The sequence below is a fragment of the Marmota flaviventris genome, chromosome 1, assembly GCF_047511675.1.
Source record: "Marmota flaviventris isolate mMarFla1 chromosome 1, mMarFla1.hap1, whole genome shotgun sequence".
In the NCBI taxonomy this organism is placed as follows: Eukaryota; Metazoa; Chordata; class Mammalia; order Rodentia; family Sciuridae; genus Marmota; species Marmota flaviventris.
The window spans coordinates 212876343-212895954 of NC_092498.1; the positions used below are offsets into that span (position 1 = coordinate 212876343).

The following is a 19612-nucleotide window of genomic DNA, read 5'->3' on the forward strand; positions in this document are numbered from 1 at the left end:
AGTATGGAAGGCTGGAAAAAGTAAGAGAGAAGACACCAGAAAATGTAAAGCCCTCCCATGTTCAGAGTTAGGAAAAATCAATAATGTTAAAATGGCCACGTTACCAATCTACAGGAGTCAATGCAATACTCATCAAAATATAGTTCTGAGAAGAACTGGAAATAACAGTTCTACAATCTGTGTGGAAGAACAAGAGACTCAGAATAGCCAATGCAACTCAGATGCAGAATAACCAAAGCAGAGTAGAGCTGGAGGCATCACAATACTCAATATTGAAATACTGAAATCATTCGGGATTTAGATAACACGGATCAATTTGTCTAATTATGAGCTTTTTGCATTGAACCTCCAAGGTCATATGAATGTCAATTATCAGTCTGTAGCCCTTCAGCTTGATCTATTTGATCCACTGCTCCATGATCATGTTTCTTCCTTCCATGGTTCTGCATCAGGAAGCTCCTATTTGAGACTGAATTGATAGCAATCTTAGGGACTGAGCAGGCACTCAATGGGCTCCAAGCAGGAGAGGGGTGTTCAATCTGTGTTCTTTAGTTATAACCCAGCAGAGATGCACCATACACTAGTGAATTCTGAAGTAGACATTGGATGGAGGAAGGTCCATTAGAAATGTTTCCTCCTCCTCAGGTCAAACATCACACTTTGACTAGCTAAACTGGATAGTCAGGAAACTAGCTGTGCAGGTTAAAAATCTAAGTCAGGAAAACAGTTGTAAAAGCTTGAAACTCTTTGTTACTGGGATAATAATCCAGAGCCCAGAGCCCATTTGTTTGCCTTCCCCTCCAGGATACTGGGAAAGGAGGAAAGACCAGAGAGAGCACAAGGCACTTTGTTTGCCTTTTCTCTCCCAGGACCCATTGTACTCCCTCAGCCCTGGGGGTTGTCATTTCCCTTTTCTAGGGAGATGTTGTTTTCCATATTCTTCACTTATACATAGAATTAACCTTTTAAACACCCTGTTCCCACTGCTCAGGTCTACCTAGACCACCACCATGTTCCTTGGCATATAAATTTCCAATTATCTGTGCTGAATTCAGAATTGAGTCCAGTTATATACTGAGGTCTCTACTCCCCTACTGCAGTTGTCCTAAATAAAATTTGTTCTGGGGTAGGGGTATAGCTTAGTGGTAGAACACTTGCCTAGCATGTACAACACATTGGTCCGATCCCTAGCATTGAAAAAAAATTTTCTTTACTGTTTTGTAAGGGTGAAGCAGACCAGTTACCCCCATCCAAAACACCCTTGCCACAGTTAAGCTTCTTTCCTTGTCAGAAAGAATTTTACCAAGGGTGTCAATAGGATATCAGCAAAAATTTCTGTGGTTTGTAGCTTCCTCTTTCTTATAAATGCCAGGTTTGCAGACAAAATTTGTGAAACCTCTGTCTAGCCTAAAAATGTGGGACAAAGAGTAACTGTTATGTACCCACCCAGTGACATGTAACCACCCCACTGAGTATAAGTCTAAAAGAATTTTCAGATTCAGGGTCCAAAGCTTTTTAGGCATTAGCCTCCTCTGGACTGCTGCAGCTAAAATAAACCTGACTTCTGGTGTCCAGCCACATCTGTCCTATATCAAAGAGACAGACAGATTTAGATGTAAGTTGTAAGGGGACAAATAGATGAAGATGGTGGGAACACAAGGTTCAGAGAATAATTCTATAAAATGAGTTCACTGTACTGATTCTCCACATGCTTTCTTTGCTAAAAAGCAATCTGCCTTCCGCCCTACCTGGCCTCGGGGGACAGGAAAAACACATTCCTTGCTTCTTTTGGCTATACCTTTTGTTTCTTAATCTATTCTTTAGGTTTGGACAGGAGAGTCTGTTTCTTACAGACATGACATCATAAATCAAGTTGGAGTAAACTATTATGAACTTAATAGTTTCATATACATTGTATAATATTTATCAAAACTACTGATAAAATGTCTTCACAAAGCAGATTCAAAACAGGACTTGATAAAAGCCACAAACTACAGCTAACATGGGAACCTTGGTGATTATTATTAACCAAGACAAGAATACCTTCTTTCTTATCTGACTTATAGTTAGGAGGCCCTGCACAAACAAGAAGAAAAATAAACGACTCATGAATAGTATAATAACAAAAATGCACAGGAAATATTATTTATGTTTAAGTCCAAAATAACGAACTTACAGATATTAAAGTTCAGCAAGGTTTCCAGACAGAAGGACCTAATTAAATACTTTTCAATAGCTTTCCTCTAGCAGAGCAACATCAATAAAACAATGAAAGGGAAAAGTAAAGACCTAAAGGACTGAATCAATGGAAAAGAGTTTATCGCACAGGTTTGTAGACTCAGAGTTTTAAGTATGATGGCCTGTGGACAGGGCTCTAGCAAGGGTATTAACGCATTTGATGAGCATGATACTCCCAGGCTTCCGTGAACCTGTGTGACAGGCTCTAACCTTAGCCCCGCCTCTAGGAACTTCCAGGGGTCTCGCTTGGCAACCAGGTCCCATCTTAGACCCAACCTCTGGAATATTAAAAGCCAGGACCCTTGATCTGGTCTCACCTGAGTCCACTCGGCCGGCCTAGCCTGGTCCCTCCCCAGCCTCGTCCACGGTTCTGGTTCTCTTTTTACCTACAAGCCCAGGGAAAATTAGCTCGTTCTACGCGCTGATGGATTGAGCCGGGGCCCGCCCAGCTCCCGAAGCCCCGCCCCTTACGCAGAGCGTTTCTCAGAATGGGGAGGGGGTAGCGGGAGGCAGAAGAGCGCGTCTGCGCACGCGCGAGGTAGCTCACTGTGTGCTTGAGGCCGCCATGACACTTTAGGCTGCAGCCCGCGTGAGAGATATATTCTTGCCTCAGTCCGCATCCTATCCGTCCCAGCCCCGCGCCATCCAGGTATGGTCCGCGGGAGGCGGAAGGCTGGTTTCTTCTCTTCCGCCGCCGCATCCTATCCGTCCCGGCCCCGCGCCATCCAGGTATGGGCCGCGGGAAGCGGAAGGCTGGCTTCCTCTCGTTCGCTGTCCCAGGGCCCCCTTCAGCCGCGCGGCCCAGAGTCCGGTCGGCTCCGCCGGCGCCGAGCTCGTCCCGGTGACCGCATCGGGGATTCCGGGCTTCGCCAGCGTCGGGCGCGTCTCCTGCCGGCCGGAGCTGGAGAGCCCCGCGACCTCTCCCTGCGGAGAGCAGAGGCCTAGCCTGCGTCCGGGTCCCGGTCCGGAGCCTCGTGCGAGTCTGCTGGTCTGCACACACCCAGCGTGGGGTGAGCTCGGCCCGCTGCCCCTGGGCCTCGCTCACTGTCTAGCGCGGGTCTGAGAGTTCCCCAGGGGCCTGGGGCATGTTTGACACATTGCATTCAGGTACACAAGAGGGAGCTGATTTTAAAATACTTTTAACCCGCCTCCTAGGCAAGTGCATTTCATCCTTAATAAAGTGATACATTTTAGCCTGGCGCGGTGGTGTACGCCTGTAATCCCAGCTACTTGGGGCTGAGGTAGAACTTGATCCCAAGTTCAAGGGCAGTCTGAGCAATTTAGGCAGGCCCTATCTCTACACAAAAAATTAGAATGACCAGGGGTGTACTTCAGTGGTAGAGTGCCCCTGGGTTCAATCCCTAGTACTGCAAAATGCAGGGAGGGAAAAAAAAAAAAAAAAAAAAAAAAAAGCTTGGTCACTTATTTATAGATTCTTTCAATTTTGCACAGAAAATGTGCCAGTTTGAATTTTTTTCCTCCTAAATCTTTGTGTTTTCCATTTTTTTTTTTGTTTCTAATTACTGCACTTGCCAGGACTCCCAGCTGAATGGAGATTAGCATATAATTTTCATTCTTTCCTTGTTCCTGATTTCAGAGAAAATTAATCAGTATTTCACTATTAAATAGAATGTTTGCATTTTTTAACGTATAAAATCTAATCCTTTCTAATGGCCTAAGTTATTATTAGCAATGTACACTGAAATAGATTAGTCATTGCTTTGTGTCTAAGGAAATATGTCAAATAACCTTTCTATGAATACTGTGAATTTCATTAATCAGTGATTCAATTTTTGTTTATTTTATTCTTGTGGTGCTAGGATTGAATCCAAGGACTCAACACTAGTAAGGCACCGTACCACTGAGTCCCAGTGATTCAGTTTTATTCTTTTTTTTTTTTTTTTTTTTTTTGTGATTCAGTTTTTAAGCATCCGTCATTCCTAGGATGAAATGAACTTAAATTGTGATTTATACTTATTGTTCATTTCTCAACTCTTACCAATACTTTTGTATTATTTGTACTTTGTTTGTGATCTGGCATATTTTTTAGTTGTACCCTTCTGGTGTTGAAAGTAGGAAATTACCTTCCCTCTGTACACTGGAATTATGAGTTTCCCACTTATTTTGTGAAAATTTCTGTAAAACAATTTGCAACTTCTGTTTCCTTGTGCATGTTTTAATTATGATTCTTTTAATGACTGGACACAATGAAATTTTCTTCTTCCTCCTCCCCCTCTTCTACCACTACCTTCACCACCCACCACCACCACCACCACTTCCACCACCTCCACTACTTCTTCCTTTTCCTCTTTCTCATCTCTTCTAGATTCTACCTCTTGTAGTTCCTGTTACCTCCCAGTAGTCCATTCAAACTCTTAATCCATAAAATGGATTAATCCACTGATGAAGTCAGACCCCTTATAATCCAATCACTTCCCCCAAGCCCAAACTCTGAACACTGCAGCACTGGAGACCAAGCCTTCAACACAGGAGGCTTTGAAAGACATCCCAGATTCAAACCATAACAAATAGGTTGATTCTCTTTCTCAGAAATTAGGTTTTGTGGTGCCCATTGGGTGGGGTTGGGATGACAGCAGTGTTCAGGGGTTTGTAGTAATGCCTATTATCCTGTAAAATGGTAAACAAGTAAAAATGTTGGTCAAGGAGCCCCAAGAAGCCTAGTGTTTAAATAAATTAGTGGTTTCTTAGATATGAGTCAGGGAATATATATTCTTAGGGTTGAAGGCACCACTTGATACATTTTATGCTTTTTGTTATGGGGAAATGAACAGCCAGATGTTCTTAAGACTTGAGTTAATTTACTAATAAAATGTTACTATTAACCTCTTTTGTATCATTGACAAGGGTAAGAGTGTTTCTCTAGGGGAGAAAGGATTGTTTCAGTTTCATACAAGTTCAGTTTGTATTTACTTGGGAGTCATGGTATGTGTTTTGAGTTGTCACTGGTAATTGATGTGCTACAATATCCAGGCTGATGAGTATGGGAATTCTCTGGAGGGTTGGATTCCCATGTCAGCTTCTGTCTTACCTATAACTTCTCAGTGTCTTACTTTTCTTTATGAAGGTGACATGGAGGAAGAAAGAATAAGTGTTGGATTACAGAAGAGTATGATGCAGGTAAGTAAAAGGTATAATGCTCTAAAAGAATATTTCTATTTCATTTGATATCCTGCTGCTATTTTAGAGCACAGGTCAGCAATCTGCTTCTTTTTTTTTTGGATCACATGGTAAGTATTTTAGGTTTTGAAGGTCATAGAATTTCTGTTACAGGAAATTGTCATTTTAATACAAAAAATATTCCTAGAGGAACATAAATAAATGTTTTATTGTATTGCAATAAAACTTTACTTTAAGTAGGTGATAGGCTAGAGTAAGTGCATGTGCTATAGTTTGGTGAGCCCTGGCCACAATACTATAAAACCGAGCCAGCTGTGGGCCTGAGTTGAAAGATGTGCAGGCTCTTGGGCCTCTCAGGATTGTGAGGGGGGAAAAAGGAAAAGTTCCCATTCACTCTTTGTGTTTTCATTCATTAAAACCTCATCAAGATTTAAACCTGAGTTTGATGTTGTGCTCAATGCCTTAATAGGAATAAAGTAGCAGGTGAAGTTATTCTTGAATAAGGAAGAATTTCTGAATAAAGAATAATATGATATTGTCCAATATGTGGTCTTGGTCCCATATCCTGGCATAGAGTTCCTAAAACCCTTCAAATGTCTGGAGTGATAAGAGTAGCTTTGTATGATGACTGGTGACCAGGACAGATAGCCTCAGGATGACTGCTGGTCCAGAAGAACTAAGGTATGCTTGACTCTTCAGCCCTATCCACTAACCTTGAAGTTGAGAGGTACTGAAGGTTAAATTGATTATTTAAATTGCTAATTTAAATCAGCCATGCTTTCTAGTAAAGCCTCTGTGAGAACCCAAAAAGAATGAATTTAGGGAGCTTCTGTATAGCTGAATATGTAGAGGTTCCTGGTACGAGGCACCCCAATAGGCATGGAAGTTCTGCAGCTTTTCCTACCCTGCTATGCCATATATATTTCTTTATCTGGATAGTTCTCTGTATTTATAAGAAACCATAAGCACAAGGAAGTGTTTGCTTAGATTCTGTAAGCCATCCCAGCATATTAGCCAACTCAAGGAGGGTACAGTGGGGACCCTGAGATGTAGCCATTTGGTCAGAAGTATAAATGACAATGTATTAGTTGTTATGTTGCTTGAAGTATAGGGAAGTTTTGTGGGACTGAGCCCTCAACCTGTGGGATGAAGCTGTCCATGTAGATAGTGTAAGAATGTTATTGAATAACAGGAAACCTAGCTAGTGTCTGTTGGAGAACTGCTTGATGTTTGTGGAAAATTACCCACATACCTAATATCCAGTGTTCTGTGCAGGTTCGAAGGAAAATAACTTTTGATTTTTTTTTTCTTATTTCATTACCATCAACTGCAAAGAGACTTATGCAGTATTTTAGAAGTATTTTGGCTTTTAGACAGGATTTGTTCAGTCTCTAAGTATGTGTGAGTAGAAAGGGAAAGAGATCTGCTGACAGAGTCCTGACATAGACTTGGGGAGACCACAGAAACTTCTGAACCTCCCCTGAATTGATTCTCAGGTCCCCAGTGCTGTCAGCCTCACCCATCACCTCGCACACACTGGAGGAATTGTACCTTTCTGAAGAGAATTTGTGGCATCTTTTAGGACTCGGTGACCTTTGAGGATGTGGCTGTGGACTTTACCCAGCAGGAGTGGGCTTTGCTGGATCTTGCTCAGAGGAGCCTCTACAGAGATGTGATGCTGGAAACCTTCCAGAACCTGGTCTCACTAGGTAAGTTTGGCAATGTTGGTTCATGTAGTGGTTTAGAAAACAATTTTATCTACTAGTTGACCTTGTCCAGGATTTGTGCTGAGGAGTGGGAGTACTTAGTAAATAAGACAAAAGTGGTCACTGACCACAGGGTGCTTACGATCTGGAGGCTTTTTCATGAAAATGAACACGGGCATATTAAACTTGTTTTTTTCTTTTTCTTTTTGTGGTTGAAAGCCTTGAGACTTATTAAGTATTGAATGTGTGGGCATTGAGGGGCTTCTCTGGGGCACAGGGAGAGTTTGTGATTTGAGACCTTTGAAGATTCTACTGCTGTGAATGCCCTTTACCCAGAGACCACCAGGAGTACACCTGTAAGTTAAATAAGCGGGGTTTATTTTGCAGTCATGGGAGAACATACCCATGGGGAGTCAAGGGGCGTCTTAATAAGAGGGCGTTAGAAAGTACCTATTAGAGAATTTGTGCTTTTTGGATGATTTAGAGATGAGTCTATGGGGTAGATTATATTGGTTACTTAGGCTCTCTATGAACAAGTACCATAAACTGGTGGGTAAAAAGTATAGAAATTTTTATTCTTTCATGTTTCTGGCATCTTGGAGTTTGAAACCAGGTGCCAGCACAGCTATATTCTTTCTAAAGGCTCTAAGGAAAAAGTCCCTCCCTGTCTCTTTCTAGCTTCTGGTGGTTGCTGGCAGTCCTTTTTGTTTATAGATGTATCACTCCAGTCTCTGTCTCCACAATTACCTTCCCTGTGTACCTATTTCTAATCTCTGTCCATATAGGGACATCAGTCATTGGATTCAGGGTCCATCTTAATCCAGAATAACCTCATCTTAACTTTACTATATTGACAAAGACCTTGTTTCCATATAAGGCAACATTCTGAATATGGGTGAACATTTTCAAAATAGGCTTTAAAAAAATGTATGTGTGTATGTACATTTGTACGTCTGCACATATGTATGTATATATATGTGTGTTTATGTGGTACTGAGAATTTAACCTAGGGGCTCTCTACCACTGAGCGAAATCCCCAGCTCTTTTTTATTTTGTGAAAAGGTCTTGCTAAGTTGCCCAAGTTGGCTTCAAATTTGGGATCTTCCTGCCTCAGCCTCCTGAATAGCTGGAGTTATAGGTGTGCACCACCATGCCCCAGAGTAACAAGCTTTAATTTTTAGAGCAGTTTCAGTTTGAAAGCAAAATTAAGTGGAAGGTAGAGAGATTTCTAACAACTACTGTCCTCACAACACAGACAGCGTGTTTCACTATGAACATCTTCCATCAGAATGGTCCATGTTTAATTTACAAATAATGAATGTACATTGACACATCTTCATCATTAACTAGAGTCCATAGCCTATATTAAGGTTCATTTGTGGTGTTGTACATTGCATGGCTTTGCGCAAATGTGCAATGACATGTAGCATCATAGTAATATATAGAGTAGTTTTATTCCCCTAAAAATTTTCTGTGCTCTCACTTTTTAATCCCTTACTCTCTCTTAACCCTTTGGCAGCCACTGGTCTTTGTATCATCTGTATATTTTTTATCTTTTGTGGAATGTCATAAAGTTGGAATTTATATAGTATGTAGCTTGTTCAGATTGGCCTATTTCACTCGGTAATGTGCATTTAAGTTTCGTTCATGTCTTTTTATGATTTTTCTTTTACTGTTGAATAACATTATGTAGTATAGATGTGCCATAGTTTATTTATCATCCCATTTACTAAAGGGCATCTTGGATGCTTTCAGGTTTTGACAAGTATGAATTATGCTCTCATAAACATGGGTAGCCTTTTGTGTGCAGTTTTGACTTCTTGGATGAATGCCAAGGGACACAATTTAATTGCTGGATCATATGGTAGGAAGAGGGTTTTTTTTTTTAGTATTTATTTTTAAGATGGACACAATATCTTTATTTATTTATTTTTATGTGGTGCTGAGTATTGAACCCAGCTCCTCACATGTGCTTGGCGAGCGCTAGCCCCAGCCCCGTGGTAAGCGTATTTTTAATTTAGAAGAAACCACCAGATTGTCTTCATAAGTAGCTGTACCATTTTGCATTCCAATTTGGAATGAATGAGAGTTCCAGTTTCTCTACATTTTTGCCAATATTCGGCATTGTCAATTTTCTGGATTTTGGCTGTTCAAAAAGGCGTGTAGAGGTGTGTCACTGTTTTGTTTTTCCTGGGTGATTTTAGGATGTGGAGCGTACTTTTACTTTTTTACTTGCCATTTGTCTGTATATGTTTAAGTGTTTGTTTAGGTCTTTGGCTATATTTTTATGGTATTTTTTTGTTCTCTTATTATTGATCTTTAAGATTTCTTTGTATAACGCAGCCAAAGAAATGATAAAGTGCGAAGAGACAGCCTTCAGGATGAGAGAAAATCTTTTCCACCTACTCCTCTGACAGGGGATTAACATCCAGAATATACAAGGAACAAAAAAATTCAACAGCAGAACAAAACAAACAAACAAACAAACAAAAATCCCAAAGCAAACAAAAACCAAATAACCCAGTCAAGAAATGGGCAAAAGGGACTAAACAGATTTTTCAAAAGAAGAAATGTGGGCTGGGATTGTGGTTCAGCGGTAGAGAGCTCGCCTAGCACAGTAGAGAGCTCACCTAGCACGTGCGAGGCCCTGGTTTGGATCCTCAGCACCACGTAAAAATAAATTAAAAAAATAAATGTATTAAAAAATAGATTATTTGTTAAAAAAAAAAGAAGAAATGCAAATTTTTGATTGATTGTATTTCTTCTTCTGTGAAGTGTCTATTCAGTTCCTTAGCCCATTTGTTGATTGGGTTATTTGTTTTTTTGCTGTCAAGTTTTTTGAGTTCTTTATATATTGTAGAGATTAATGCTTTATTGGAGTTGCATGTGATAAAGATTTCTCCCAATCTGTAGGCTCTCTCTTCACGTTATTAATTGTTTCCTTTGATAGAAGAAGCTTTTAAATTTTAATCCATCCCATTTATTGATTATTTTGACTTTGCTTCTTGCATTTTAGGAGTCTTGTTAAGGAAGTTAGATCCTAATCCAATGTGGTGAATATTTGGGCCTATTTTTTTCTTCTATTAGGCATAGGGTCTCTGTTCTAGTGCCTAAGTTTTTTTTATCTACTTTGAGTTGTTTTTTTTGCACAGGGTGAAAGATAGAGGTTTAATTTCATTTTGCTACATATGGATTTCCAGTGTTTGCCGTATCATTTGTTGAATAGGCTATCTTTTCCCCAGTGATTGTTTTTGGCATTCTTGTCTAGTAGGAGATAACTGTATTTATGTGGGTTTGTCTCTGTGTCCTCTATTCTGTATCATTGGTTGATACAAGTCTATTTTGTTGCCAATACCCTGCTGTTTTTTGTTACTATAGCTGTGTAGTATAGTTTAAGATCTGATATTGTGAAGCCATCTGCTTCACTTTTCTTGCTAATGATTGCTTTAGCTATTCTGGGTCTCTTATTTTTCCAAATAAATTTTATGATTGCTTTTTCTATTTCTATGAAGAATATCACTGGGATTTTAATAGGAATTGCATTGAATCTGAATAATGCTTTTGGTGGTAAGGCCATTTTGACAATATTAATCTGCCTGTCTAGGAGCATGGGAGATCTTTTCATCTGCTGAAATTTTCTTCAATTTCTTTCTTTAGTGTTCTATGGCTTTCATGGTAGAGGTCTTTTGTTAGATTGATTCCCAGTTTTTTTTTTTTTTTTTGGGGGGGGGGGGGGCTATTGTGAATAGGTTAGTTTTCCTAATTTCTCTTTCAGTGGATTCTTGATGATGTATAGGAATGTGTGTGACTTATGGGTGTTGATTTTATATCCTGCTGCTTTGCTGAATTCACTTATTCTAGAATTTTTCTAGTAAATTTCTTTGATCTTCTAGATATAGAATCATGTCATCAACAAATAGTGATAGTTCTTCTTTATCTATTTGTATTTCTTTAATTTCTTTCTTTTATCTAATTGCTCTGGCTAGAGTTTCAAGGATGATGTTGAATAGAAGTGGTGAAAGAGGACATCCTTGTCTTGCTCCAGTTTTTAGTGGGAATGCTTTCAATTTTTCTCCATTTAGAATGATGTTGGCCTTGGGTTTAGCATATATAGCTTTTACAATGTTGACATATGTTCCTACTATCTCTAGTTTTTCTAGTGTTTTGAGCATGAAAGTGTGCTATATTTTGTCAAATGCTTTTTCTGCATCTATTGAGATGATCATATGATTCTTGTTTTTAAGTATATTAATATAATGAATTACATTTATGGATTTCTGTATATGGAACAAACCTTGCATCTCTCGGATGAATCCCACTTGATCGTGGTGCACAATCTTTTGAATATGTTGTTGTATGTGATTTGCCAGAATATTATTGAGAACTTTTGCATCTATGTTCATCAGGGATATTGGTCTGAAGTTTTCTTTCCTTGATGTGTCTTTGTCTGGTTTTGGTGTCAGGGTGATATTGGCCTCATAGAATGAGTTTGGAAGGGTTCCCTCCTTATCTATTTCATGGAATACTTTGAAGATTATTAGTATTTATTCTCTTTGAAAGTCTTGTAGAACTCAGCTGAGTGTCCATCTGGTCTGGGCTCTTCTTGGTTAGTAGGCTTTTGATGGTGTTTTCTATTTTATTACTTGAAAATTGATCTATTTAAAGCATGTATGACCTCATCATTCAGTTTGGGTAGTCACATATCGTTAGAAGTTTGTTGATATCTTTAATATCTTCTATTTTATTAGAGTATAAATTTTCAAAATAGTTTGTAATTGTCTTCTGTATTTCAGATGTGTCCATTGTGATATTTGCTTCTTCATCTTGTATTTTAGTAATTTGGAGTTTTCTCTTTGTTAGCATGGCCAGGGGTTTATCTATTTTATTTATTTTTTCAAAGAACCAACTTTATGTTTTGTCAGTTTTTCCAATTGTTTCAATTTCATTAATTTCAGCTCTGATTTTAATTATTTCCTGTCTTCTACTGCTTTTGGTGTTGATTTGTTTTTCTTTTCCTAGGGCTTTGAGATGTAGTGTTAGGTGATTTATTTGTTGACTTTTCATTCTTTTAATGAATGCGCTCGATGCAATAAACTTTTCTGAGTACTGACTTCATAGTGTTACAGAGATTTTGATATGATTATCAGTGTTCTCATTTACCTCTAAGAATTTTTTTATTTCATTCTTGATTTCTTCTACTATACATCATCATTCAATTGTGTATTATTTAGTCTCCATTTGTTACTTCTCCTTTTATTTTATTGTTGATTTCTAATTTCATTCCATGTGGTCTCATAGAATGCAAGATATTATCTCTTTTTTTTGTATTTACTAAGATTTGCTTTGTGGCATAAGCTATAGTCTGTTTTAGAGAATGAGTCATATGCTGCTGAGAAGAAAGTATATTAGCTCGTTGATGGATGAAATATTCTACATATGTCTGTTAAGTCTAAATTATTGATTGTATTATTTAGTTCTATAGTTTCCTTATTTAGTTTTTGTTTTGGAAGATCTGTCCCATAGTGAAAGAGGTATGTTAAGGTCACCCATATTACTGTATTGTGGTCTATTTGACTCTTTAAATTGAGAAGCATTTGTTTGATGTACATAGATGTTCCATTGTTTGGGGCATACATATTTGTAATTGTTATATCCTTCTTATATATACTTTCCTTAAGAGGTATGAAATGTTCTTTTAAGGGAAGTATATATAATCTCTTCTGATTAACTTTGGTTTGAAGTCTAATTATCTGAGATGAGAATGGAAACCTCTGCTTGTTTATACAATCCATTTGAGTGATAAGATTTTCCCCATCCTTTTACCTTCAGCCTGTGGATGTCTTTGCTCATGAGGTGAGTCTCTTGAAGACAGCATATTGTTGGGTCTTGCTTTTTAATAAAATCTGCCAGTCTATGTCTTTGGATAGATGAGTTTAGGCCATTAACATTCGAGGTTATTATTGTGATCTGATTTTGTATTCCCTATCATTTTGATTTTTTTCTGGTTTTTGATTTGTCTTAGATTCTCATTTGGTTGAGTGTTGTTTTAGTGTAGATCCTCCCTTTGCTGGTTTTCATTTTTTTTTTCCCCTTCTTCATCCTCATGGAATATTTTGTTGAGAATGCGCTGTAATATAGACTTTCTAATTGTGAATTCTTTTAATTTTTGTTTATTATGTAATGTGTTCCTATCTTATTCATAATTACTTTTGTACTGTAATGATTTGGACATAAGCACAAAAAATACATGTTTAATATAGATGTAATTTTTTCCTATTGCATTTTCCATCCATGGTTGCTTGAATTCACAGATATAGAGGGCCAACTTATGTAGATCTGTATCTGTGCTCTCTACTCTGTTTCATTGATATATTTGGGCATGACTTTTGTTGAAACCATGTTCAATCTGATAAAATAAAGGTATTGTGTCCAACAACAACTAAAAGAATATTAAAAATAAATAGAAAGTATTCTGGCTGTGTCAGATCAGCTTATAAGAATATTGAGGTTCCACAGTGAGTTTAGGTCAATCTTTCATTTGTTTTTTTTATAATTTTTTACACCCTTATTTTATTTATTTTTATGTGGTGCTGAGGATCAATCTCAGCACCTTGTACATGCTAGGCAAGTGCTCTACCACTGAACTACAATCCCAGCCCAGATCAATGTTTTTTTCTTTGTGTTTCTGTGCTGGGAATTGAACACCTAGGGGCACTTTACCAAGAGCTACATCCCCAATCCTTTAAAATTTTGTTTTTCTTTGCTGTGAAACTGGATCTTGCTAAATTGCTGAGGTTGGCCTTGACTTCATGATCCTCCAGCCTCCCAATCCCACCCTGGGATTATAGGCTTGTGTCACTATGTCTGATTCAGATCAGTTCTTCACATTAGAGGCTGCCTTTCCCCCCATATCTCAGCTTTTTCTTTTATCTTCTCTATTTTTCTTTTCTTTCTCTTTCCTCTCCCTCCTTCCTTTGTCATTTTTTATTTTCTTCAATGGATTTGACATTTTGTTTCAGTTAAACTCATCCTTCTCTGTTTTTAGATTATCAGAAGACCAAAGTTTGACCCAATCTCATGGAAAGATATTTGTGATTCTTCATTGCTTTCCCTCATGATATTCCTTTCCTCGTGTGCAGGGTACCCACTGCTCACACCCAATCTGATCTCCCAGTGGGAACAAGAGGAGGAACTGCAGACAGTGAAGACAGAACTTATCCAGGGCATCTGTACGGAGCAGCACCAGGAAGGCAAGAATCCCTGGGAGAAACTGGCCTGGGAGGAGAAAAAAATAAAATAGAAATGAAGCAAAAGTTTGTTTTGTCTGAGGAGGCTCATTATCCACAGATGAGCCTCAGAGGACTATTTTGACTGTTTATCTGTCCTCTCAATCTTTCCTTGTTCTTGGCAAAGATCTCCATATTTGCTTTTTTAAAGTTTGTTTTTGGTATGTGTATTTTATCCTTTCTGTTTTCCTCTCCTAATAATTTTTAAAAAATTATTAATGAAAGTTTTTAGTATATTTTCTATACTAATATGAAATATCAAGTTAACAGAAAAATTTTAACGTAAACTCTTTTTTAAAAAAATTATTTATGTATTTATTTGTTCTACTTTGTTATACATGATAGCAGAATGCATTTTGATTCATATGAAGCCCAATTTTTCATGTCTCTGGTCCCAATAATTTCTACTGGTCATGTTACCATCACTGTCATTCTTCATAGAACTATTTTTTTATTTTTCAGCACTGGGGAACCCAGGAGTGCTTTACCACTGAGCTATATCCCATACCCTTTTTAATTTTGAGACTGGGTCTAAGTTGTTGAGGCTGTGCTTTAACCTGTGAACCTCCTATCTCAGCCTCCCAAGTAGCTGGGATTACAACCATGTGTTACCATACTATGGTAATGTTACCATACTATGGTTTCATGGAAATATTTTTTAGTGAACTGTTTTACTTTTGTCCCTTGTGACTATTAATAATGAAGTCCTGAAACAGCTGCACTGCTCAAAGTCCTTCGCTCATAGGTAACTTTATTTCTTTCTTCTTTTTTTCTTCTTCCAGGCTTTGAGTCTCTACTTAATACTAAGGAATTAGTTGTTCTTCAAGATAACAATGGAGAAAAAATATCCAATGAACAGAAAATAGTGAGATTCAAAAGAAATGGTTCCTGCTCCTCTATTTTACATGAAAACCAGGACTTCCATGGTGTGGATGATTGGATCAAAAGCCATGAGAAAGGTTTAAGGTGAGTGCCCTTCATATAAGAGTATGTAGTGCATCAGGAAACAGTTTTGAGATTTAAGAAACATATTTTGGGGCTGGGGTTGTGGCTCAGTGGCAGGCAGAGTGCTTGCCTCCCACATGTGAGGACTGGGTTTGATCCTCAGCATCACATAAAAATGAATAAACGAAATAAAGATATTGCATGCATCTATAACTAAAAAATATTTTTTAAAAAGAAACATATTTTCAACATAAACCTAGGTCAAATATTATGCTTTCATAAGAATGAAATCATGGCATTTGCCAGTAAATGGATGAAGCTGGTGCAAAGAACAAAAGGCGAAGTGTTTTCTCTGATAGGTGGATACTAATTTACAATTGGGTGGGATTGAGAAGAATAGAGGTACTTTGGATTAGACAGAGGGGAGTGAGGGGAAGGGAGGGTGTGTGGGAATAATAGTAGAATGAATTGGACATTATTATCCCATGTGCATATATGATTACATGACCAGTGTAACTCTACATCCTGTATAACCAGAAGAATGAGAAATTATACTCCATTTATGTATGATGTATCAAAATGCATTCTGCTATCATGTATAACTAATGAATACATGCAAATAAAAAATAAATTTAAAAAAAGAAATAAAAGGATTCAAATTCAAAATAAAAAAATATTGTGCTTTCACGAAGAATTTTGTCTAGATAGTTTTTCCTACAAATGATACTGAGATATTGAAGGTTTGACACATAGATTGGTTTGACAGATTTATCAGAAAAATCATACAAGTCAAAAGCTCAGTGATAATGTTGGCTGTGGAAGAGCGTTCTTGAGAACTTTTAGCTTATAAGTTGATGGGGCACAAAGCATACATATTTACTGAAAATGGTAAATTTTTTTACTAATAATCTGTCTTTTATTTTTAAAAGTCATGTGGTAGAGAACATCTGTGAATACAATGAAGAAAATCAATGTGGACAAATTTCAAATCTTATGCTCCAGAGAACTACTGAAGTCAAATCCTTTGAATGCTGTGAGTGTGGAAAGTCCTTCCTGTTTCATTCATCACTTAAGAATCACACCAGATCTCATGCTGGAAACAAACCCTATCAGTGTAAGGAATGTGGGAAAGCCTTCCATTTTCTTGGTGGTTTTAAGAAGCATATGAAAACTCCTACTGAAGAAAAACCATATGAATGTAAGGAATGTATAAAGGCCTTCAGTTGTTCCTCCCTGTTCAGAGCACATATGAAAATTCATAGTGAAAAGGCAAAGTATGAATGTAAGGAATGTGGGAAAACCTTCAGTAGTTCTTCCCACCTCACAGAACACAAAAGAATTCACAGTGGAGATAAGCCCTATGAATGTAAGGAATGTGGGAAGGCCTTTAGTTGTTCCTCATCACTCTCGAAACACAAAAGAATTCATAGTGGAGATAAGCCATATAAATGTAAGGAATGTGGGAAGGCCTTTAGCTCTTCCTCTCATCTTATAAGACATATAAGAATTCACACAGGAGAGAAGCCTTATGAATGTAAAGAGTGTGGGAAGGCCTTCAGTGAATCCTCAAAACTCACTGTACATATGAGGACACACACCGGAGAGGAACCCTATAAATGTAAGGAATGTGGGAAAGCCTACAACTGCCCCTCCTCCTTAAGTATCCACATGAGAAAACACACTGGAGAGAAACCTTATGAATGTCTGGAATGTGGAAAAGCCTTCTATCTTCCCACTTCCCTGAACACACATGTGAGCAATCAAAGTAGAGAGAAACCCTATGAATGTAAGGAATGTGGGAAGGCCTTCAGTTGTCCCTCATCCTTTAAAGCACATGTGAGAGATCACAATAGTAAGGTGCAATATGAATGTAAGGAGTGTGGGAAGGCCTTTAGTCATTCCTCATCCCTCACTGAACACCTAAGAACTCACAGTGGAGAAAAGCCTTATGAGTGTAAGGAATGTGGGAAGGCCTTCATTAGTTCTTCCTATCTTACAGTACATAGAAGAACTCACACTGGAGAGAAACCTTATGAATGTAAAAAATGTGGGAAAGCCTTTATTCGTTTGTCAGGTCTTAGTAGCCACTTGAGAACTCACACTGAGGAAAAACCCTATGAATGTAAGGAATGTGGGAAGGCATTTCGACATTCTTCATACCTTACTATACATGCAAGAATGCACACTGGAGAAAAACCCTTTGAATGTCTGGAGTGTGGAAGAGCTTTCAGTTCTCCCTCATCCTTTGGGAGACATGTGAGAAACCATACTGGAGATAAACCATATGAATGTAAGGAATGTGGGAAAGCCTTCATTAGTTCTTCCTATCTTACAGTACATAGAAGAACTCACACTGGAGAGAAACCTTATGAATGTAAAAAATGTGGGAAAGCATTTATTTGTTTCTCAGCTCTTAGTATCCACATGAGAACCCACACTGAGGAAAAACCCTATGTATGTAAAGAATGTGGGAAGGCATTTCGACATTCTTCATCCCTTACTATACATGCAAGAATGCATACTGGAGAAAAACCTTTTGAATGTCTGGAGTGTGGAAGAGCTTTCCGTTCTCCCTCATCCTTTGGGATACATGTGAGAAGCCATACTGGAGAGAAACCATATGAATGTAAGGAATGTGGGAAAGCCTTCAGTAGTTCTTCCCATCTTACAGTACATAGAAGAACTCACACTGGAGAAAAACCTTATGAATGTAAAAAATGTGGGAAAGCCTTTATTTGTTTCTCAGCTCTTAGTATCCATATGAGAATCCACACTGAGGAAAAACCCTATGAATGTAAGGAATGTGGGAAGGCATTTAGACATTCTTCATCCCTGACTATACATGCTAGAATGCACAGTGGAGAAAAACCCTTTGAATGTCTGGAGTGTGGAAGAGCTTTCAGTTCTCCCTCATCCTTTGGGATACATGTGAGAAGCCATACTGGCAGGAAACCATATTAATATAAGGAATGTGGCAAAGCCTTTATTTGTACAGCCTACTTTCGAAGACGTGAAAATTCACACAAGGGACAACATATAAATGTAAGGAGTAAGGGAATCTCTGCAAGACTTTTTCTGAACTAATGCAGTTTGTGGAGTCTCATTTTGTGAAGTGTCATACTGTAGAGACTCTATAAATATGAGAAAGTGAATAGTTGAGGACAACTGAGAGAAACCCTGTGTTTGTAAGCTATAAGGTAAAGCCTTTTGATTTTGAACATAACTTGTGCCGCAGTCTGGCTGGGCTGTGCAAAGTAGCTGGTGGGGGGTGGGGCGACAAGCAACTTGTGAAGGTGGAAACAGCGGGAGCCGCTGTGTTCAGACCAGCAGAGGTATATATACCCAAGTGAATACAGACAGCTTATCTCAATTAATATCATCCAGTTACAGCAATCAGTCATTAAGGAATCCTCACCATCTTAATAATCAGACACAGCTTAACTCAATTAACATCATCTAGATACAGCAGTCAGTCATTAAGGAATCCTCATCATCTTAATAGCTCGCTGGCGTTACTTCTCAAACCACTCCTCCTGGCAGCGTGCCAGACACCTTCTTGACTTGGCTGTGGCTCTCAACATTTGTGTAAGAAAATTCTAAATTTGAGCTAGAAAAGAACATCAGTGCCTCATTAAAGTGGACTTCTAGAGGGTCATTGATTTCCAATGTTTTCTAATAGGAAGATTTAAGGTTATATGTTTCCCTTTTCAGCTTTTATGACATAATTTTGAGTATGAGGTGAGTTTCTTTAGCTAAGATGTAAATGTTATTTCTATTACAAAGTCTTTTGAACTCTTGGGAGATTGTGTGTGTATGGGTGAGACAGGGTCTGGCTATGTTGTCCAGGCCTGTAACTCCTGGACTTCTGCCTTAGCCTCCTAAGTTTGGGAGTGCAGGCATATATCATTGAGTCTGGCTCAAGTGCATTTTTTTTTTTTTGGCAGGCAGGAAAATGGTGGTTGTTTTTTTTTATTGTTTAAGTTTGAATGCAAAGAATGGGCACCTTCTTCTTCTTCATCTTCGTCTTTGACTTCGCCTTCTTCTTCTTCATCGTCTTCCTCTTAGTCTTTGCCTTCGTCTGGATACTGAAAGTTGCATACCCAATAATTCCCCCCTTCCCTTTATACTAAGAGTACCAACTGTTTTTGAGAATATTAGTGTTTACTATCAAAAGCTTTTCATGTGTAATAAAAAGTTTTAGTAGAAATTAATTAGTACAAAGGCGTTGAAAGAGTATAGTCTCATCTATTTGCTGTTTTGTGTTTTATTCTTTATGTTTGTTCATGACTGGAATCTTTT

The 19612-nt window shown here is 38.2% G+C and overlaps 1 protein-coding gene across 1 annotated transcript; it reads left to right on the forward strand.

Annotated features, from left to right (window-relative positions):
* The first annotated feature begins 2777 nt into the window (after positions 1-2777).
* LOC114082383 (zinc finger protein 699-like) lies at positions 2778-19347 on the forward strand. Its single transcript, XM_071603018.1, has 6 exons — positions 2778-2887; positions 5324-5376; positions 6959-7085; positions 14222-14332; positions 15151-15334; positions 16243-19347. Exons 2-6 carry the CDS (start codon positions 5329-5331, stop codon positions 18272-18274), a joined length of 2502 nt encoding a protein of 833 aa, XP_071459119.1. The 5' UTR covers positions 2778-2887; positions 5324-5328; the 3' UTR covers positions 18275-19347.
* The last annotated feature ends 265 nt before the right edge of the window (positions 19348-19612 follow it).